Here is a 23123-nt window from a genome sequence, read left to right on the forward strand (position 1 = left end):
GTAAAACACAAAATTGATTGAACTTAACTGTGAATTTATCCCAATAATTATTGACATCAACTGATCGAACATTTTTATCTAGATAGAATGTCTGACGTTATCACCTAGCCCTCTTTCTCACATGTTTTTATTTGTCTGTGTCTTGTTTCCATTCATTTCTACAGATCCAGTCGCAGTCTGCAAACCGTGAGAGTGGAAGCTCTGCTTTCCTGATATCAAAATGGTATATGTTGCTCTGTTTTATTGTTGAGTGCACAGCTTGATAGCTCTTTGTTTTAGATCACACATCATAGACTGGGATTATGCTGCTCTTACGAGCTCCACTTCCTGAGTGATGTACCTGCTTGCTAAAAGATTTAGCATCTTCTCTTGTGTTTTTCTTTACAGATTCGCATAGCAGCACTGAATGCTGCTGCGGCAGCTTTAGATGAGTCTCAAGACCCCTTGAGAAGTAGCAAGAGTCAGACGAAAGAGGCTCAGGTACAGAGTAAATAATAATGAATCAGCAATATATGTCATCTTCACTGGCGCATCCATTTTTTTCTGTTGAATAAATGTGTTATTTTTTACTTTTGTCCACAGGAAGCCGAAGCTTTTGCTTTATATCACAAAGCTTTAGATCTTCAAAAACATGACATGTTTGAGGAGTCCAGCAAAGCCTATCATGAGCTTCTCAAAACTCCACTGCTCAAAGAGGTGAAATATCACAATGTGCATGGACCCATCAAGGCTGACAAAATATGATTGTTTAAATGGCTGTGCTGAAGACACAACATGCTGTGTATCTTCAAATTAGTGTTCTTACATAATCAGTTTTACACCCATTCGATATGGTGAGGAGGATCACCTGCTTTGATAACATACCTAGTTTATATAATATGAAAAAAAATCTAATTTACCTACATAAACAAATAATTCATATTTGTAACATTTAGCTCTTAAACCAGAACCATTAAAATACTGATCAGTAATACATTTCCTCACATTTTGGAACAGTCATTGAAATTCTGTATGTAATAAGAATATTAAAATAAAAGTATGAAAGCACATACAATTATTTTCTGTAGCTACATTGTTTGTGTAGGAATTCACTTGTTTGGTTCTTGGAGAGATGATTAGATGTGCTCACTCATGATTAGTTTTCTCCCATTGTTTAAATATATATCCTCTAAATTTGTCCTTATAAAGTACTTCTCGTACCACATATTTTTCAGTTTTCTCTCCAATGATGCACCAATGCTCTTTGACTTTTAAATCCGGATCAATTGTCAAACATTTAGCTTTGCTGTTAAAATGAAATTTGCAATATGCACTTAAAATGTACCTTAATGGAAGCACAAACCCTGTGCAGAAACAGCAGCTGTGTGTGTTATTTATATTGCTTGACAGCCTTTAGATGAATCTGTTACACTGATTGTTTTTAAATTTTGATGTGTCTCTGCTATTGTAGGCTCTGCCCTCAGATGATCAGAGGGTGGGTCTCAAACATCCTGGACTGATGTTAAAATACTCCACGTTTAAAAACTTGGCCACTATGTCTGCATTGCGGGATGACCTGGAGACTGCTATGGAGTTTTATTTGGAGGTAAAACAACAACAAAACAGTGTCAGTTTAAAGATTAGTTATCATTCTTGATATTGCACTGCTCTGTTCAAAGAAATGCTTATTTTTGATATTTATATGTATATATATAACACTAAATGTTCATACCATATTTTCTTCTTGTTTCTTTTCTCAGGCTGTTATATTGGATTCCACTGATGTGAACATGTGGTATAAAATCGGTCAGGTTGCTGTGCGACTGGTGCGCATTCCTCTGGCTCGACATGCCTTTGAGGAGGGATTGCACTGTAACCCAGATCACTGGCCCTGCCTGGACAACCTCATAACTATTCTTTACACACTCAGTGACTACACTTGTATGTAATACATCATCACAAGCTTTTTTTACTCTGTATTCACTGTTATTATCAGTACGAGAACTGAAGTATAGAAAGAGAAGTAAGTCATCTGTGCACTTTCCTCTAGGCTGTTTGTACTTCATCGCCAAAGCCCTCGAGAAGGATCATTGTTACACTAAAGGCCTGGTGCTGAAGGAGAAAATCTTCGTGGAGCAGCCATGTCTAAAGAGAGACACAATGCAGATGTTCATGAAATGGTGAAGCCGGCTCTCTTTTTATTCCTCCATCTGTTTAGAATGTGTTCTAGCTGCAGGTTACCCCATCATTTCACATCACTGACGGAACTCTGTGCTATGGTGTGGGTTGTTTGCAGCGATATGTCCATTCACTATGTGGATGTGGAGGAAGAGGAGCGCAAATCCATTGTGGAAGAGGCCCTGGAGATACGGAAACGCAGACAGGCTCTTTCTCACTGTGAACCTAAACCCGACCTTGTCCTGATTCAGCCCATCCGGTGCCTCTCGTGAGTGCTGTGCTGTTATGTTCCTGTAACTGTTCATTAAGACACCTCTTATAGTGATCCTGTTAGGCCCGGGCCAGAATGATCACTGTTAGTGATTGTTTACTATAAACAAATTGTGTAGCAACCGATGATAGACAATTTTCAAAACCCTTCCTAACTTTTACTTCTGAGGGTTGCAATATCTGGTTTCACCTAATATCAACAACCTGTTGTTTTTTTAAATTTCAGATGGAAGCATTTGGGTGAAAGCCTTCTTGCAATGTACAGACATCAGACCACATGTGAGTCACCACGTCCGAGTCTCGGCCGCAGGATCGACTTGTCAGAGTACTCGGACCCGAACTTCCTCCAGAACCTCCCCCAACCCAGCAGTCCTGTTACTATGGGCCAAACCACGGTGCTGAGCAGCAGTCCCAGCTCATCCCTGCCGCCAGTCATTCTCTCTGAGCCAGTAATGCTACCCCAGCCCGGCATGCAGCCTCAGATTGCCCCCAGTCAGACCACAGTGGAGATCACCACTTCTGCTCATATTGTTGGTGAGTTGTTCACTAATATACATTAAAGTCTCTTTTTGCTTTTTATATGATAAGTATTTATACACTTTTTTTTTTAGCAGTTACTGTCACAATATTTATTTTTTATCCTACTGTGTGTTCACAGCTACAGCCATAGACGTTTCAATGACAGATAAAGTGAAGAAAGCGCCAAAAAGGAAGCGTGCGATTGAAGATAGCGGAGAGACGGCCAAGCGACGCTCAGCACGTGTGCGGAACACAAAATGCAAGAAGGAGGAGAAGATTGATTTTCAGGAACTGCTTTTTAAATATCTTCCTTCCAGGTAAATCACACTAAACTTAAGACATACTCTATGAATACATAGATCAACACAGTCATTGAGATTCAAATGCTGTTTGACTGATTTGTCTTAGGCTAAAGAAGTTTGATCCTGATAACGATGATGAGAGCATGAGTAATCTGGAGCCACAGTGTGATGGGAAGGAGGACAAACAGCCTCTACATGGGAGTTGCCTGCCTGTAGACTCAATTGAATACATGGAATCTGGTATGAAGTGCATCATGTTTAAGTATTTACAATACACTGTTGTTCTGTTTGTCATATTGAAAAAGTGTGTTTTCTTATTTGTAGAGCAACAAGATGTCCACAACTTCCTGCTCAACAATATGAGCAATGGTGGTATACTGGAGCTGATGATGCGCTACCTGAAAGCAGCGGGTCAGAAGTTCCTGAAGGAGTGGCCTCGGGGGCTGACGTCTGTGGTGCTGGAAGTCTATCAGACCTGGAGGAAGCACAGCAGCGGTCTGCCTAACCCTTTGCTCCGGGACTGCAGCAACCAACACATCATGGTAAACAACAAGAAAACACAAATTTCTTGGTCAAATGTGATTTGACATTGTTTTCATTTAATTCAGAGACTCACAAGACAGAACATATCACTGGCTGCAATATGTAGAATAGTGTCAGGGCACAGCCTTACATCTTCTGGCAAGTCTTTACCTACTTTTCTAAATTCCAGATTATATTACAAAAAGCTTGTCAAATGCTTTTAAGTCTATTTTAAAAACTCACTTTTAGATGTGGTTTTATTTTTCCCTGTCGATCTCTTTTCTTCTCCTAACTGTTTTACTCTGGGTATAACAAAGTTTTGTAAATAGAAACATTTATTGATTATTATTTATTGGGGGTTTTTTGTGAATGTTTCTTTGTTGCCATTATTCCCAAAGATAAGATTTTTTTTGTTTGTTAAAATTTAAACATTTCTGGACTCACTCTGGACCCAGAGTTAGAACAGCCTGTGGCCTCCAGGGTCTAATCAAAATTTAAAATGTTCTTAATTTGGACCGATAACATTGTAAGTACAGCTGTTCATTGTAAATGGCCTCATATGCTTTACCCTCAATCACCTCTAATAAATGTTTATCTGCCACATGTATAGGAAATGTTGGCGATGAGTCTGGCTTGTATGGAGTTGCAGTTGGAGCAATGGTTACACAAGAAAGGCAAGAATGGTAAATACCCTCATCTTTCCTGATTTACTGAAACAGCATTGTTGAGTGATGGAATATAGTAAAGTACTATGCCACAATATTTTGAAGCAACAGATTTAAGGGTGGAGACTGATTACATCATTAAACACAATAATGTACAGAATGTGTTAAATAGTAGAAGGTCACTTGTAGAGAATAGCATGTTTACACTTGACTCATTATTATACCTTTCCCACTTATTCAGTCTCTCCAAGAAGAAGCAGCCTTGGTCCTGGCAGTGACACAGCTGACTCAGAATTCCCTGGACAGCACTTCCAGAGTGATTTATTGCTTCTGGCCTTGGGTTCGTCCCAAAGAGACCTGTTTGAGAACGACTGGCTGGATGTCATGGTGCGGGTCTACTGGCTCAAGGCACGATTCTTAGCTCTAGAGGTACAGTCTCTCTCCTTCGTTCTTTTATTTTAAATTGTTTTGGTTGCCTTTTTTTTTTTACATGTATTATTATTTCATGGGATTTTACCACCTAGCTCACCGAGTCTGTCTGTCTTTTTCTTTGTCAGGGAGACATGGAGTTGGCACTGGAGAGCTATGATGTGTGTACAGGGCTGTTGCAGAGCAAACCTAAGTCCCCTGAACAGAAAAATTACACCATCAACTTGCCTAACCTACGTGTAGATGCGGCGATCTCTGTGGAGGAGGTTGGTGTTACCTTTACTTCAAACATTTAGAATTGTGTAAAATATACAAATAATAGAAATGTATTACAAGGTGTGAATTTTTTTTAATATGCTACCAATACACAACACAACTAATCTGATTGATTCTATATGACCTGTTTTTAATTTAAATCTTCATAAAAAATCAACCATTGGCAAGTTAACAAGGGTTTCTAGCTGGTTTGCCGGTTGGTTGAATTTAGTTTTTTCTCTTTCCTTTCCAACAGATCGACAAGAGGTTGAAGTCTCTGGAGCGTTGTCAGTCTTTGGAAGAGATCCAGCGGCTTTTCGAGTCTGCAGACTTTGAGTCTGTTGTGCGTCTGCTGCAGCCCACTCTTAATTATGGCAGCAGGAGCAAACCTCTGGAGTTTGTGAGCTCAGCACCAGAGCGGCCTGCTCAGCTAATGCTACTGCAGGTTAGATAGGCTTAAACAATACTAATGAGCCTGTATATGTTTTGAAATGTGAGATGTTTGACACATTTCATTTTCTGAAATTAAATTTTCTGTCCTAGAATTCTCTGTTGAAGCTGCAGGACTACCAGCAGTGTTTGGAGTGCAGCGATCTGGCTCTGAACGAAGCTCTGCAGCAGCTCAACTCTGCCTCAAACCCCTCTCCCCCAAGTAAGGAGGAGTGGGTCAGCACCATTGGAACCCTGCTGGACGGCATCGAGCTCTGCTTCACTAAAGACTCCGAGCTGCTCAGCAACGTCCCCCGATTCTCTAGCATGGCTCGTCTGGCAAACAACCTAATTCAGGTCAGGGGAGAGCTAAAGGCAACATTGGGTTTCATTAAGAAACCGTTAAACTGATACTATCAGAGGCCTTTTTGGAATGTTATTGATTGTGTGGTTGGTGTTGTGTTTTCAGCTGATTGATCTCAGCATGAGCACATCCGACGATCCCAAGGAGCCTTATTTCTTCTCGGTTCTCCCGTGGATTACGCTGTATCGCATTATCAAACACGAGGAGGCTGCGTTTGACTGTATGCTCAGACAGCATATGTCTGTAGGGGATGATGAAGGTTTGTTTACTTCAGTTTTCCCTTGGCGTTTTTTTACCATGATAGTTGTTGCAGTGAGTGACCTTATCAAGTCTCATTTTCAGATGACTCAGACACTCCTATGCTGCCCTCCTCCCTGATGCTTCTAAACACAGCCCATGAGTATCTGGGCCGTCGCTCCATGTGCTGCAGCTCAGACGGTGCCCTCCTCAAGTTCTTTGTAAGTTTGTTTGTCGAATTCTCTCTGCAAATACTGTATTCTGATGAAGGTGATATGTGAATGTACAGCCTTCATTAATGCCTTTTTAATTTGAAGAATAGCAATTATTCCATATGCTATGCATTGCTTTTAATCATTTACATTTACACTCAGTTAGACCATTTTCACACTTAGAGCGTTACTCTTATATTGTTGCAGCTTCGAGTTTTGGAAAAAGAGTTTGCAGCCTCTTCCAGCGTTGGCTCTCATCCGTACAAAGAGGAGTTGGAGATGGCATTGGAGCAGTGTTTCTTCTGCCTCTTTGCCTACCCCAGTAAGAAGAGCAAGGCCCGCTACCTGGAGGATCACACATCTCCACAGGTCAGATTCTCTGATGCTTCTCTAAAGCACTTGTCACCGTGTCTTGTCGTGTCACCTTATTTCACTAATTAAAGCTGCTTTCAGACATGCACTGAACTCCGGATAGGCCCTTGAAATTAAAGGGGCTGTATGTTAGAATGCAAATGTATGCGTTCGTGTCTCCTGCCAGACCCCTAATTAAAACTCTGGATAGTATCTGAGTGAGAATGCAGTAGGATATTATACAGAGGATTCACCGCAAGCAAGTTGGCTCGTTGATGATGTTTACAGCACACGACAAATGCAAAACTGCAAAAAGAAAAAGACAACAATTATCTCAGGATGAAAAAGAGGTGCCATACACGTAGAGACACCAAAGAAGATGTGAATTTGGAAAGACGATGAGAAACAGGAGTTTTGGTTCGTAAGGGCAACCATTGGTGCTCTTTTGCTGTAAACAAAAGCTGTGACCTGTGCAGTGGAGTTCAGACGTTAGGTCCTTCTGATGTTCCTCATATGTGAAAGGCAAACTGCGGACCCCATTGTGCGGCATTTTTGGAAGTGAAGGTCCCTCTGCCATTCAGACGTTATTCAAATTAGTTGTAGAGCACAAAAGTCCTTCCCAGCTGAGCTTGCTTGGCCCATTTTTTATTCAATATATTATTTATTTGAAAATGTAAAACAAGAAACTCCAGATGCGGCTGAACAGATTTTTACATTCTATCCAAACAATGGAGCAGCAATAAAGAGGTGATGATAATGGCTTTGTGTTATTCATAATTTCTATCATTTGGTGACAAACCTACATAAATGGTGTTTCAACTAGAGCAAACTGTTGATGACGCACACATTTGCCCTCATTAAGCCTCATAACGCAGAGGAAGTCTGCTTTTTCCATTAGTGTTGTTTTGTTGGCTTGCACAGTGCACATGTCTGGTGTCATTGAAACAAATTGAGGCTGTGAAATTGCAGTAATGGTATAACAGCATTCATTTACTGAGTGAGAAATGTGAACACATTCACATACACCACAAACAACATTTGCAGTCATTTATTCTCTCCCTGTTTATGTACTGTTTCTTCTTTATCTGCCTTCTGGAGCCTTTTCTTTTCTGCTAAGAACAAAATTGTTTTGTCAATCTAGAATTTGTTAACTTAAAGAGCTATTTCTCAAATTATTCTTTGAACAGCTAGGTTAGATCTAAAATTAACACATTTAAGATTATGAGAATTAAACCAGTAGAGTGACTTGTTGTAGTAGGAAGCTTTGTGGCTACAGCCATTGGTCTCTATATTTTTGTAATGTATGTGTCTTGCCACCAGGAGGGTGTCATTCCCATAGCCGAGTGCCATTGCATTTAGAAGACATTCCGAGTTATGCATTATTATGCAATACCAGAGTGCTAGAGAGTCCTTAGGAGACCTTGTTACCAGTCTTTGGCTCTGGCTCTGTGGGTACTCACACACTTACACAATGCATGACTCTAACATTTCTTGTTTTGCAGGTTGACCTGCTGTGGAGTGACGCTCTCTTCATGTTCCAGTATTTAAAACCAAAGACACTGCCTGAGTTCGACAGCTATAAGACAAGCACAGTGTCTGCAGAGTTGGCTAATCTGCTGAGGAGGTTCACTGGCATCACACCCCCAAGTGACACTCCCATCCTCACCATGGATGAAGTGGCAGCCTACATTGAGGGCATGACGGAAAAGGTCAGTCTCTGGGTTCACACTGAATGTGAGGAGCACAAATGAGTCACATACAGTTTCCTTAGTTCAGGCTGTTTCCAAGCCTCTGCGCCAGCCATGGCCGGTGCCCATATGTCTGCACTGGGGATTTTACGATACCAAAAATTTGGTAGTTTATACCGGAACCATGACATTTTCCATGATTCAGAATACCTCATTCGATAACACAGCAAAAATAACCTCTCCAAATACCCACCCACAGAGCCGATCACCATAACAACCTGTTGAACTCACATCCATGCAACACCGGAGTTAAAACACCACGTTGCGCCACTAGAATGTACCCACGTTACGCTTGGGCCGACCACTGACAGTAATCACATTGTTGATCATCGTGATCAACAATTTTTGTATCTTCCTTTATCTTAATTCCTGATTCCACCACGTTGGTCATATGTTCGTCTCTCTATCCATCCCTTTCTTGTTCATGTGACATATCAGGTATGAAGCCTTAAGGGAATTCCTTCAAATTTGGGAGAAATATTAAATTTGACGAAATGTTAGGCCCCTCACAATGTTTTTGCTCATAACTCAAAATGCATGTTTATGTTTTTAACAGAATATTGAAATTTGAATGTCTCTCTTCATATATTACGAGTCTAAACTGACATGGATGTTAACGTGACTTATTAGCATTTGCATATGCCCATGAGCTGTTAATTCTAGTTTACGTTTTGCTTGACTTATTTCACCCTAAATTTCATTTGCAAATTTGTACTTAAAATCATGACGATTTTTTTCTTTGCTTCAAGGTCCCATGCCTTCCTGAAGGCAGCGTCCCAGCGCCTGCAATCATTGATGAGATCTACTACCTGCTGGCTGATTACCATTTCAAGAACAAGGAGCAGTCCAAGGCCATCAAGTTCTATATGCACGACATCTGTGTGTGTCCCAACAGGTAACCCATTCATCTACACCAGTGTCAATGCTTGTCAAATTATATTGTGAATATTAGCAAATAAATACAAGGGTTGAGGGCTTTCTTGTGTTTCACACTAGCACATCAACCACAGTGACTTTTGATACAGCTGTGTGTCTTTCTTTCCTCATCAGGTTTGACTCCTGGGCAGGTATGGCTTTAGCTAGAGCCAGTCGTATCCAGGACAAGCTCAACTCTAACGAGCTGAAAAGCGACATTCCCATATGGAAACACTCTCAGGCTGTGCTTAGCTGCTTTAAGAGGGCCCTCGAGATAGACCGCTCCAACCTGTCCCTGTGGATCGAGTATGGCACCATATCATATTCTCTGCATTCGTTTGCTTCGCGGCAGCTCAAGCAGTGGCGCAATGAGCTCCCCCCAGACGTGGTTAAACAGGTGAGACGCATGTTAACACGAGCCGAGATACATTGTTGCTTGTCTACATTCCCTGTTAATTTATGTTAACTCAGCTTTTTCTTATTGTTAGATTTTCCATGTAGGCTGAACAGATGTCACATCCTGTCACTTTTGCTTGTTATTTATGTGAATTTCTTGTAGAGTCAATTAAACTCTCGCCTTGAGCTAAATTACTCATGAAGGCTTCACTTTGTGTGTGTGCTTGTGTCTGTGTTTGTGTGTGTGTTGTTCCAGATGGAAGAAAGGAGAGACTCCATGTTGGAGACGGCGTCCCAGTGTTTCCAGGGTGCTTCCCGTTGTGAGGGTGACAGTGATGAAGAAGAGTGGCTCATTCACTACATGCTCGGGAAAATAGCAGAGAAACGCAAACAGCCTCCGGTGGAATATCTGCAGCTTTATAATAAGGTAAACAGTTGTGGAGACTTCAGGCGACACATTTATCAAAGTAGCTCAATCAGCAGTTTATGTTAGATAATGAATGTTGATTCTGAGGTGATCATTTAATTTGGAAGCAGCGACAATCTGTCAGTTTCTAAGTATGTTGACTGAATCCTGTTTTAAAGGCTTAATAATGCGCCTATGGGAGCAAAGATCACTTAGTCATAGCTCTGTTGTTCGTTCCAGTTAACTGGCCTATATTGAATTAATATCACCAGATGACTGTGTTTAATTATTGACACCCTTCTGTTTGTATTCATAGGCAGCGCACTATCTGCATGAAGAAGCTGCCAGGTACCCCCGCAAAATCCATTACCATAATCCTCCTGACCTGGCCATGGAGGCCTTGGAGGTAAGTTACCTGTGGCTGGAGCTCAAATAGTATCTAGTTACAAGATGTCTGGTCACTTTGGCCTTGTCAAAGGGATAGTTTGCCAAAAATCACTGATTATCTACTCACCACTATGCGGATGGAGGGATGGAGGGGTGGACCACCACTTTAGGAGTTTCAGGGGTAAACTTTGTTGCAGCAGAATCCAATTCAATTGACTTAGACTTCAGACGTGATAAAACAACAGAAAAAACACAACAATCCTCCATACTGCTCATGTGGTGTAATCTTAGTGTCTGCAACCCCGTTTGAAGCCTAAATTCCTCTGATATCTTTCTACGAGTACTATGAATGTCGACGGTTGCAGATCCTGCTCTAACAAAGTTCACCCCTGAGAAGTATTTTGTGAACTCAAACACTTCACTCACCCTCCATCGGCATACTTGACGTCCGTACTGAGAGATCCAATCAAGTGGACAGCGCTAAGTTTCTGTTCACAACTGGCATTAAAATGTGTTTACTGTGACCACTTCCCCACATATTTATTATTATGGGGTGATCAGAGTTTATATTGTAGCGGGGGGCTTTAAACATTGGACAATGCATTAAAAGATGCAGCGGGTCAGAGGACGTCAGCTGAATAGGAGGTCCTTCATATATGCGTTCACATAGCAAAAAGAATGTGTGTCCCAGACCACCTCTAAATATGGTGATCAAATCTCAGGAAGCATTTTGGTACATTCCAACCTGCAACCTAGTGCTGACCACTTGTGATCAGATTACTCAGAATGGATGTTGATACCAGGTCTAAGCATGGGCTTGTAGATGAGTGTCTAAAAGCATTCATACTGACCAACATTGTCAACATAACTGTGAACCATTAAACCTTTTAATTTCTAACTTCTTTCCTCTAGCTGCATTTCCGTTTGGGCGCCACCATTCTAAAACTACTAGAGGCTCTGAAGCCTGATCTGGAACATGAGCATTTGTTCAATTTGCTGGTCGAGGCAGCTACAGGGCCGTTTGCAAGGGCGGAAGAGAAGAGTATGCCAAGCATGCCGAGGTCCAATGAAAAGTAAGGTTTATAGTTATAACCTAGCAAGAGTTATGATAACAATTTGATTTTATGGCCAAATATTCATAATCAACATTCTTCTCGGTTCATTCCAGGGAGAAACCCCCCTCCATGATGGATGAAGACTTTAACTGCTCTTCAGTTGGTATAGGGAACGTCCTCCGCTCCTCCCCCCCATCAGCTGCCACCCCAGGTCTGGCATGCCCTCCTTTCGTGGCCACGCCGTTTGACCACGATTACGCCAAACGCAAAACACTTCGACGGCAGCAGTGGCAGCAGCAGCGGCATGAGGAGCAGCAGGCTGATGGTACAGTCCAAGTCCTAGACACTGTCTCTGGGGTTGGGCTTTTTGATCTCTCTGCAGTGGGACAGGAAGCCCACCGGGGAGCGCTCCAATCGTTAACCACCATGCTTAATGGCTTCCCTTTCAGTTCCGATGATCCCCGTGCACCGGGTGATTGGGATGTGGTGAAATGGGCAATATGGCTACTGATTATTTGACTAAGTTGCTATGCCTGAGAAAACCGCAATGTTTGCACAAAAAGATTACAAATTTTGGTGTGTGTGTGTGTGTGTGTGTGTGTGTGTGTGTGTGTGTGTGTGTGTGTGTGTGTGTGTGTGTGTGTGTGTGTGTGTGTGTGTGTGTGTGTGTGTGTGTGTGTGTGTGTGTGTGTGTGTGTGACATCCATTTCTTTCTGTTCTGCTTTGTTGCTGGTCATATTTTCTTTCCTTACCAATCACCTTTCCTCTCCTTATTTCACACTTGTTGCTTTGTTCTAACTTCCCTATAACCTCATGTGGATTTGTGCAGTTTGGGGGCTTGTGTGTTTTTGTTTTAGTCTTAATTAGCTAATCTAGATTTAGTGTCACACCAAAAAAGTAAAAAAGTTAGTGGTTTGCATTTTCAAAGAGTCCAGGTGCTAATCAGGAGTCTTTTCCTAATAATTGTCAAGTGTCAGTTACATTGTTTACAAATTAATCAGCAAAATGATAATAACGATAATAATTCACTTTATTTATACAGCACTTCTCACAGTCACTGCATTACCTGGTTGCAACAGGATTGAAACATTTCAGGATTAAGGCAAATAAGATCATGGAATGAAATAACACAGAAACAAACATTTAACATTCAAAATTAATGAGAAATAAAAATATAAAGCACACTACACTTGTCAGTGAAAAAGTATAATAAGATATGAAAATATTAAATTTGTGTTTTTGTCTTAGAATCGGATTTGATAACTGCATGCAGTAATTTGCTGGATGCACATGATTGCTTTCGGTGATGTACATCCAGTACACAGGGTAGAAAGAACATTAAGTCTGGCTTGTTTGATTCATGCACATTAACTGTCTTTTATGTAAGCCGTTGTTCTAGAAGTGTTCAAGTCATAACTGTCGCTGTTTGAACATTTAAGTATGTTTGAGCTTGAGTTTAATCAGGATGTCAGAAATTAACCAAAAGGAGCTCCACATAATCATAATGCTGTGTGGAGAACATAAGTGCTGACCCTTATTTCCAGTGACATCCGTCCCGTACCCTATTTGTCATATTTAGCTTGAATGTGCAAATAACGCAGCCATATTGCCCATGTTGCCAGTTTTGTCACCCTCTCCAGATTCCTTCCTATGCCTACCTGCCTACCTGCCTGCTACCTCTTTGCCTGCTTGCTTTTTACCACCTGCTTTGCCATTTATATGCATGTAGTTCTAATGGGGTGAATGTCTTCACGACTGGACGACGTCAGTCCTCAGTCACAATCCACTAAATTCTCTGGTGTATCATGTGGTCTACTTCTATCTGACTTTGGTGCGGTCCTCATTTGACGAAAAAGTCAAAACTCCCCTGAGATGTTCCAAAATCTCGTCTGAATCATGTGTTTGCTACTTTCCACTAATTGCGTGTGATTTCCAATTATGGCCAATTAGTGGGAAAATGTCAAGTCAGGAATGTGGCTGGCCTGTCATCGGCTTACGACTGCAGTAAGGAAATACCCACCATGCACATGTTTGCTTGTTGGTGTCTAATCTCTCTGGCTGGAGTCCTGCTTAAAGCACATCATGGTGGTTATACTGTAGGGCCAGATTCAGACATGCATTTATATTTATTTATATTAGCAAAAACCCTTATTTTATAACTCATCATCATCTGCAATTTATTTTTACCATGGTTTTTATATTATTTCTTAATTTGAGAAAAGAAAAATGTGGCCAAAAGAAGAAGCAGCTCAACTTTGTATTCACTGATCATATCCCAGAGTATGATCTTAATTTGCAGGCTGCCGGGATGCTGATGTTGATTGTTGTACAAACTGAGCTGAAGACCTTCGGAATGATAACTTAACTCACTGCACATTTTGTGTGGTCTCACAGAAAGAAATGTCTGTCTGAATTAAGTCCTACAGTTTTAAGGGAGTGGCATTAAATCTGTACTGCAGGCAATTGCTAATTTCTTTAAATAAGTTTGGAGGTGCAGTTTTGCTTGAATATATTTTAAAACCAGCTCCCCATATCTCCAACAGCCTCACCAGAGTTTGACCATGATTACTGCCTGCCCAGGTCTTCAATGTGGCTGGCTTCCCTGAATGGTACTGATCTTCAAACCCACCAGACTCTTTAGAGGCTATGCTTTGTGATCCAAAAGAAAGTGTATTCTCTTAGAACGAACACTGAATACACAGCTGCCAGTTTTACACAAATCTTACAGTACCATAGTTTCTTTGCTGTGAACTCATGCTTGTGAATCTTGTGGAAAGTCCCATGTGTGTATTATTCTCTGAAAAAGCAAAAGCTTGTTGCCCCGTTGATTCTGTTATTTTCAAATCCTGCCAGAGACTCTTTATTTTTTGCTGATGCTGCACAGCACGGCAATTAAGAGGAATGCTGGCATTTAGATTTTTGGACCATTTACAAAAACAAATCAGATTTCCTTCACAACACTGAGTCATTAGTAATGCACTAATAAGGATTTGTGGCTCACAACCTACTGTACTCGCCCCTCTACCCCAGCCCACTCACATGCACATACACACACGCACTGCAACTGGGAATTTTTCACTTGGAATAGGCCCACACAGAATGCTAGTGTTTGTTATCCTGGATTCAAATTTATTTAAGGATATCAAACCTGAAATTACAGTTTAATCCATTTCTTAAAAATAGTCACACGTTGACAAGAATTTTCTATGTTTTTATTCACAATATTCCACATTTTAAGGTTATTTTGTCTCTTATCTGCAGCCATGTTATTGGCAGCATGACCCATGTTGTCTTTTGTTTTGACAGAGCGAAGTCAGGACAGTGAGGTGGTGTTGCTCTCTGACTCCAACTCCACCCAGGATGCTTTCACAGATCCCACCAGCTCGCAGGACAGCAGCCACAAACCGGCCTCTGGGAAAGTTGGCCCATTATTGTCTGAGAGTCCGACCACTGTGAAGGATGGACAGCATACGTCTGAGGACACAGGTATAGAGGGATTTAAAGGATGGAACATAGTCTGGTTGTGTTTACCTGCACAGTTGCATTGTTTTTGCTCAGTGTAATTGATCTCTATGACAATCTGCACTAAATTAAATGGTCAGAAATGATGTGAAAGGGCTCCACATTAATAAAACACAGAAACAGATTTTCCATGACAGACTTTTAAAATATTGACAGTTTATTCTCAGCGAGTTTACAGACTACCCTCATAGACAAAAGCTTTTGAATCTGATCCCTGAGATATAATTTTGGTCTGTTTTTTGCATCCATGTGTGAAATGTCATAATCGCATCCTCTCGCTCGCCTTGAATCCTCCGGACAATCTTCTGCTGTATTCTTCCATTGACTCATTTGGACATTGTCCAGAGTTTTAACAAAGGGGCTGGCAGGAACAACTCTGGAAACGGTTTCGTGGCAATCGACTCGGTCATTTGCGTTGTTGCAACCAGCCCCTCCACATAATTATCAGGAGTTCAGTGGATGTTTGTTTGTCTTTCTGTCTGTCCTCAAATCTTAAATTTAATTCTAACCTCACTTCAGCATCACGTGGAGAGCAAACTGGCATCCAGACCGAAGAAAAAGTTATCGTAGAAGCTGTGGTGGTGACAATCCCTGAGCTCTCAGCCCCCAAGGTCTCTGCGGACCCTTGTCCTCATCCGCTTCCTGTCCCAGCCACACCTCCAAAGCCAGCCGCCTCTCAACAGGCCACTCCTCAGACCCCAGCCAGCGAGGGGAAGAGGAAGCCGGAGCTCCCCCCTGAGGTGATCGAGGTGCCCAAGGCCCTTCCCACAGAACGCAACGACCAGAGGAAGATGCTGGTGGAAATGTGCGTCCGTTCTCTCTTCCTCTGCCTCAGCCGCTTCCCTCAGCATTACAAGAGTCTGTATCGCCTGGCCTTCTTCTACTCCAGCAGCAAGACGCATCAGGTCTGTCCATCCCCTGTGAACTGCTAGTTATAGTTCATTCTCATTGAATTTCAAAGGTCAGGTCATATATAAAGTCATTATAGGTGTATGGGACCTTTAATCAGTCTTCTGCCTTCTACCAATAATGGTGACTTTTACAGATGATGAATCTCACTGAAAATTCTATACATTTTCCGCCAGAAGTAACACTTACCTTTGCATTGACTATCAAGCATAGCCTGTTGTGGCCATATTTCTTTCTTGTTTTTTTTGGTAGATCTGTAAGATCTCAGGGTTTTTTACTCGTTCAATGGCTACACATTTTTTATGCTTTTCTTAGTATTTAAATAATGTGAAGGTGGTAATAAACTGCATTTAAATTTGCAGAATACTTCCTTTCATGATAAACATCTATGGACTGTTAGCAGAGCTGCTGCTAACATTAGCTCAGCCTGTTTCTATGTTAGGATTCCTGGGAATCTGTTCCTCATTGAGAAGGTTTTCACTGTGAGATAAATTATCCGCCGACATCTTCTCTCCAAAACAAGATGATTAAAACCCGGTAAAAACACTGAGTAGAGATCAAAAACATTTAAAGTACCAGTCAAAATTTTGGACACACCTTCTCATTCAATGTTTTTTCTTTATTTTTCTTTAATTCTACATTGCAGATTAATATTGAAGACATCCAAACTATGTACGAACACAAAAAATGCTCAACAAACCAGAATATGTTTATATTTAAGATTCTTCAAAGAAGACACCTTTTGCTTTGATGACAGCTTTGCATACTCTTAGCATTCTTTCAATCAGCTTCATAAGGTTTACCATATACCTTGTTTACCTTGACTACCTTATTTACTACATAATTCCATTTGTGTTCCTTCAATATTAATCTGCAATATAGAAAGAAATAAAAATAAAGAAAAACCATTGAAGGAGAAAGTGTGTCCAAACTTTTGACTGGTACTATATGTGATGAAAAAATCTGTGTTTGTCTGACAATCTTGGGCAATCACAGGATGTGGGAAGGGACTGTTTGCTCAGCTTGTGTCTCTCCGATAACTTAATATGCAGACGTCCAAGGACTAAAATCATTCATCGAGTCAAAGTTTGCTGTTAAAAGTAACTGTGATTTGATAGTGAAACGAGTCGTCTGGAAAATGTTCTAATTTCCGGGCATCTAATGAACAGCTGGCGCTTATGGAAAACTCTACAGTGATACACGAGTTTCTGAAACAGCCTGTGTTGGCTATAAGACTCTGTGGGCAGAGGTATGTGTGGGTGGTAGCGCAGTGCTCTCTCAGCCAGTTTGGCACAGGGAGGTTGTGTTGAGCTTTACTGTGGTAGCATCCTTCTGTCAGCACTCTGTCGAACCTTTTAAATTAAGCATTTTCTCCACAAATCGACTGAATAGGGGTGATTTGGCAATGGAGACGTCCCAGCTCTTTTATGTTTTGTTCTGCCGTCTGCCCATTTGACCTGAAATTTCCCTATTTGAAGCATCATGGTTTTTATGGCTCTTAGAAGTGGTGTCTAAAAAAAATATCAGTATTTCTCTTTAGTCTATAATAATTCTCTCAGCAGTCACAAGCTCTGAAAGTCCTGGAATGATCATTTACTTGAGGCTCAATGAAGTATTGAGTAAGTTTTGATTGAGGCGTACACAGTTGGTAAGGTTTCCCTCAGTGTCAGCCTCCAGTGAAGACACAGCAGTGTGCCTGGCTGAAAGCAAATTGCCTTCTGCCAGTGACTTGATGAAAGAGTCACTTGATGTGATCTTGTTGACACCTGAACATTGAGAAGTAAGGCCTCTGTGTCCCATTAATTCTCAAGACGAAGTGCTCCTCTCACATCAACTGGCCATCTTTATCCCCACATCCACACATGGAGGGAGAGGGAGCTGGAGATTTCATGCTATAGGCTAGAGGAGTAATGGTGAAGATAACATCAAGTGTTGTGAGCTTGCTATCCTTTGAGAGAGGGCACTGCTACGGATTTGTGAGTCATCATGCTGTGAAAAGAGGTCTGCGTTTTCCTGATTGCAAATGAGCATAATTTTCTTATTTTTTCCCCTTGACAGAAATGAAATACAGTACGCTAAAATGTTTTTATCATTTCTGTCAGTCTATTCTAGTGGAGGAGGGTATCGCCGTAGTTTTCTCGTTAGGGATTCTATTGTGTAATATATAGAAAAAGGTTTAATGTGTTTTTTTTTTTTTTATTTATTTATTTTTCCACACAGAACCTACAGTGGGCCAGAGATGTGTTGCTAGGAAGCAGTGTCCCATGGCAACAGCTGAAGCACATGCCAGCACAAGGACTTTTCTGTGAAAGAAACAAGACAAACCTGTTCAACGTAAGTCAGAGTTCATCATACTTATCATGTTATTTTTCTGCTTTCCATATATCATTATGTCACCACGCATATCACTTAATGATGGTACCTGTCGGCACTGGATTTATTGGCCTTCCAGTACAAGGATGCCTAAAATCAAGCTCTTGACAATTTTTACTACGAAAGAACTGAAAAGGTGATAAAATTCAGCCATGTGAAAATCTATCTTCTGATAAATGAATGTATCATTTTTAACAACGCTCATATTTGTAATGACAGTGCAGGACCTTTTAAGGACATTAACAAATAAAACATATTTATTTATTGACACACATATATACATATATATATATATATATATATATATATATATATATATATATATATATATATATATGTATATATATATATGCATATATAAATATATATATATGTGTGTGTGTATATATATATATATATATATATATTTGTCGTAATTTATCTGCCTTATTTTCTGCAGTAGTCCCAATACCAAAAGAAGATGCGTCATTCATGGAAAGGATCTTTCTCATAGCTGAAGCAAAACAAACCTTATAAAACGTCATATAACAAGCAACATGCGTACCGAGGCTTGAGACACAAATATGACAACAATAGCAAAACCATAAACAAAACTGACCTATTGCCTCTGTGAAATTGACAGAGCCAGGGGTTTGTCGAAACATGTTTCCCTAACACAGACAGAACATAACACAGTTGAGACAAAAACCGTGTTGGATAAGAACCAATACACCTTTTAAAGTTAAAAAGGATGCTGGTCCATTCTAAGGTTATTTGATAGACAATTCAGTAGCTATCACATGACTAAGTAGGTGTTTCCACAAGTGATCTTTTATTTTACAGTGTATGAAACATTGTGGCTTTGGTACATGGCACCTTTCTGTGCTGGGCTGTCAGGTCAGTACGTGTTCGTTTTCCTTCTGGACTAACTCACTATCACCTGTGCAGGTTGCTGGGTAAGTGTGTTCACACTGAAGTCATTCTACTGGTTCTTTTTAAACCTCTGCCTCACCTCCGGCTGCTTGTCAAAGCACAGATGTAGCAATTTCACACCTGCTAGAAGGTTTGGAAATAATGTGATCTCAACCGGATCTTTTTCCCTTATTGCATACAAGATATACTCGTTTGTATATCACTGAGGCATGACCACATGTATGTAGGACCACATGCTGGTGGCTAATGATCTGTCTGTATGATCGCTGAGCGTGAACAATTTGTGCACTACTGTTAGATTTAAGCTTTTCCTCAAATATTATTGACATAATTCAGATAGATGCAAGAATTCAGTCTTAAATACAGATCAGAAGACACAAGTGCTGCTATAAATTGAATCACACCGAGTGAGATAGAATTATCAGCCTCTCTAGGCCTCTGTTGGGTTCCAGTGGAGGAGATTACTCTGCATCTGTGATCTGCTTTGCTTGTTGTCTACTTTATTTACCTCTTTCCTCTTGAAGCAAATATAATGTGATTTTCAACGTGTGCACAAATTGGCTTAGTATTTCATTTGCTCCATGTGATTCATCAGAACCTAAATGTGCTCACTTTTGTTTGTGACGTTGTATCAGCCACATGTCAGGGTGTATTTTGGGAGTGCATATGATTTTGGACATGTAGGGTCAAACGCTGACTCCAACCGGCCTCTAACAGACTGTAGAAGAGATGTGGGCCTGGTCTGAGCTGGAGGAGAGCTCTGCAGCGCTCTGGCTCCCGCTGGGTTCTAACAGAGCCCCTTCTGGAGGCAAACCTGCCACCCTGGCATACCAACTGTTGGAGATTTACTGTTCTCCACCATAGGACAATGCAAACCCTTCTAGAAGCTGATCAACCCTGCCTGTTTTCCAAAAGTCTGTGAGGGCAGGGCAGTTGTTACCTCAATGAAGGATTTCTGGTTATGTTTTCATCTGTTTTGTTTTTTTTACGCTTTTTATTTCCTTTTTTAACAAGATTACAAAAATTACTACTCAACCTCAAAACTGGTTGGAAGGATACAGTATGCGTTGGTGTGGGTCCAGATCCAGGGGTGGAGCCAGGATTTTTTTTGTCACTCTCTTAAACACTCTAAATTAAAGTCTGGATTCATTGAAATTAAGGTGGTTTCTAAAGAGGACTGTTGAGCCTTGATGGAGTTATGAACTCTATCATTGCCATTCTAGTTGCATTATTACCATGCATGGTTAGGGTTTTTTTTTTTTATCAAGGAAGGATAAAGTCACTGTTATTACAGGTAAAAGTAGATTTTGAACCAAAAGCCTTAAAGTTAGCATATTATTGTGTACTTCAGACAGGTCACTTTCAAGCTGACAGCTGCATTTGAGCCTAACTTATACCTTTATCAGTTCCATAAATGCAAACATTGTATATCAGTAATTTCTTCAGTGAAAGAGTGACCATATGAGTCCAACATATGGTACAAATCACACGGCACCTTGAAGCCAAGGAGACTTGACTGCCGGCTGAGTGTGCACCTCAGTGAGACTGTTAGTGAATAGTAAGTTCCCTAATGTAGGTCATGATGCCCTACTTTCCCCTCTTGCTTTGGCTGGGTTACATTAACTGGGACCTACATTAAGTAACCTATATACTGCAGATAAAATATGAGGTTATGCTGCATCATTTATTGATGTGGTTGTGGACACAGCTACGTCCCGAGGACGATCAGCTCCCTCTTAAGCCATTAGTAAACTAATAATAGTTATGAGCTGCTTCAGACATACACTGAACCCCAGATATCCCCCCGACATTCTCTGGAGGGGCTGTATGTGTGAATGCTGATGGCTAGGAGGAGCCTCCTGAGTTTCTAAGGACTTTCTCCTGCCGGTCCTTTAGTATAAAGTCCGAAGAAAGTTCGGAGGAGTGAATGTCAGAACACAGCAAGAGATGGATCTGAGTGGAGAATCTCCTGCTGCATTGTTCATGTGTAAAAGGCAACCCCTGCAGAAAGTCTGGACCCAGTTCTCTGCACTTCCTGTGGAGGTAATGTCTAAAAATGGCTATATAGTGTTGCTTATTTTTATTTTTTTTAATCTATCTTATCATTAGTGTGGTTCCAGGGTGTGAGATCGATGCTTGTTGATTTCACATTCAAATTTTGTAATGCTTTCACTCAAAACCCTGCGCAGTCTAATATACCCTTCTTGTGCTTAGATTTACTCTACTTGTGCGCAAGCTGTGCACTTGCACTCAGATATTTACTTGCTTCATCAGATTATCTGTGCTCCAGCTTCATTCTTGTCCTCGTGCTCACACTTCTTCTGTGAATCACGTGTAACGTTAGCTCTCAAATTTTCTTCTTCAAGTCTAAATTCCCTGACCATTGGAATGCCAGGTGTACTGTTGACTAACGTAATTGCCCGTTGTGATTGTGTTAAGTCATCCACTGCTTCATTACGTTTACACCAGCTTACTGTTAGTGTGTTTGAAGCAAAAACAGAACATTCATGGAGCAGCACTAAAGCCAGATCAAGGGCGGAACAATTTCATTTGTCAACAGCACACCTGGCATTCTATTTGTTGGGGAGAAATTCCAAGAGCATTGGGAGAGATCAGAGAGCCGAGGTTTCCAGGGGTTGTTTGAATGCAAGCACAGGGATTTGAGTGAAAGCATCACAAAATCTGATGGTGGAATCAACAAGTCCTGCTCTCACACGCAAAGACCACACTCTTAAATTAAGAGGAGAGAAAAACTTAAATTAAAATCATAATGACAAAATGAAGTGAGGTTAATATTTCCAGATATGGGTTGAAAATGTTTCTGCTATGCTGCTTTGGCTATTTGATACTTTTTAAAATACTATGTAGGTATATCTTCCCCTGAAATAATAAAGACAATGTAGCAGAGCATCCTACCGCTCAAATTGCAAAATCACCTTGTGCTTCAATAAAGTCATTGGTTATTTAGTGGAATCATTAGCTCATTTATGCCTTTGTATAGCTGCTCAGAGCTGCAGTTTAGGGAGCGTGTGGAGTTTCCCGTGTGTTCACTCAGGCTCAGCGTTACCTCCTTCCTGTGCCCCCGCCCCAACCCGACACACATCGTACGCACACACTCTTGCTTACATATTCCTCCACCCACTCACTCGTTTGCTCTCCGCAAAGCTCCAGAGAAAATAAACGTCCTTGTTGATACATTTAATACAAACATAAACCCATCTTGGTCATGTAAGTTTTCACAGAACGTGTTGTGATCTGATACTGTCTATTCATAACAAGCGTTCACGTTTGATTCCACTGCTTGAATGCTACTTTGCCCATAGGTAGGCCACTGCGTCTTGTTTTATTAAGTTAGAATGGTCTCATGGGGAATAGTTCCACTTGCATTACTTCCCTCGGTTTGATGTATGACTTGAACCTTTGTGTGTTCAGCTGTGCAATTTGCTGTAGGTGGAGCTCCAGAACCTTGTTTTTAGAATTTTTTGTCATATGAGGAGGCGTATTTGTCCAATGAAAATATTTTGTAGATTCTGGTTAACATCTTGAAGGGTAACCCTTGCTCTCAGTATGCTTCTCACTGCCTGCCCTGCGGTCTTTACAGCCTGACATTTTTCAGCAGGTTTTTTCTCCTCACTAACAAAACAGGAAGCAGGAAAAACAAGGTGTGTTTTCTCAGTATGTTTGTGCTGTTGACCAGCTGGAGAGACACGAGCAGAGTTGAAATAGAGGAAAGGAGAAAGGTGAGGGCTGCTGTCACTGATCTGCTGGCTGAGGAAATACCGTGTGTG

General features: G+C 41.0%; 1 protein-coding gene across 1 annotated transcript in view; it reads left to right on the forward strand.

The window, feature by feature from the left end:
• Positions 1 to 23123, forward strand: part of cabin1 (calcineurin binding protein 1) — a 43168-nt gene that overhangs the window by 907 nt on the left and 19138 nt on the right. Inside the window, exons 2-31 of the mRNA XM_061072159.1 lie at positions 165 to 223; positions 388 to 480; positions 583 to 696; positions 1451 to 1585; positions 1740 to 1920; positions 2030 to 2159; positions 2276 to 2425; positions 2654 to 2961; positions 3086 to 3263; positions 3355 to 3488; positions 3573 to 3790; positions 4381 to 4453; positions 4677 to 4864; positions 4993 to 5130; positions 5376 to 5564; positions 5663 to 5905; positions 6018 to 6171; positions 6255 to 6370; positions 6569 to 6730; positions 8215 to 8421; positions 9210 to 9355; positions 9511 to 9772; positions 10028 to 10198; positions 10494 to 10583; positions 11477 to 11637; positions 11733 to 11944; positions 14163 to 14228; positions 14926 to 15105; positions 15661 to 16046; positions 18271 to 18384. Coding sequence (XP_060928142.1) covers positions 221 to 223; positions 388 to 480; positions 583 to 696; positions 1451 to 1585; positions 1740 to 1920; positions 2030 to 2159; positions 2276 to 2425; positions 2654 to 2961; positions 3086 to 3263; positions 3355 to 3488; positions 3573 to 3790; positions 4381 to 4453; positions 4677 to 4864; positions 4993 to 5130; positions 5376 to 5564; positions 5663 to 5905; positions 6018 to 6171; positions 6255 to 6370; positions 6569 to 6730; positions 8215 to 8421; positions 9210 to 9355; positions 9511 to 9772; positions 10028 to 10198; positions 10494 to 10583; positions 11477 to 11637; positions 11733 to 11944; positions 14163 to 14228; positions 14926 to 15105; positions 15661 to 16046; positions 18271 to 18384 — 4902 coding nt within the window. The 5' untranslated portion in view covers positions 165 to 220. The remainder of the gene's footprint in view (positions 1 to 164; positions 224 to 387; positions 481 to 582; positions 697 to 1450; positions 1586 to 1739; positions 1921 to 2029; positions 2160 to 2275; positions 2426 to 2653; positions 2962 to 3085; positions 3264 to 3354; positions 3489 to 3572; positions 3791 to 4380; positions 4454 to 4676; positions 4865 to 4992; positions 5131 to 5375; positions 5565 to 5662; positions 5906 to 6017; positions 6172 to 6254; positions 6371 to 6568; positions 6731 to 8214; positions 8422 to 9209; positions 9356 to 9510; positions 9773 to 10027; positions 10199 to 10493; positions 10584 to 11476; positions 11638 to 11732; positions 11945 to 14162; positions 14229 to 14925; positions 15106 to 15660; positions 16047 to 18270; positions 18385 to 23123) is intronic.

Source organism: Limanda limanda, chromosome 5 (genome assembly GCF_963576545.1).
Source record: "Limanda limanda chromosome 5, fLimLim1.1, whole genome shotgun sequence".
NCBI lineage: Eukaryota > Metazoa > Chordata > Actinopteri > Pleuronectiformes > Pleuronectidae > Limanda > Limanda limanda.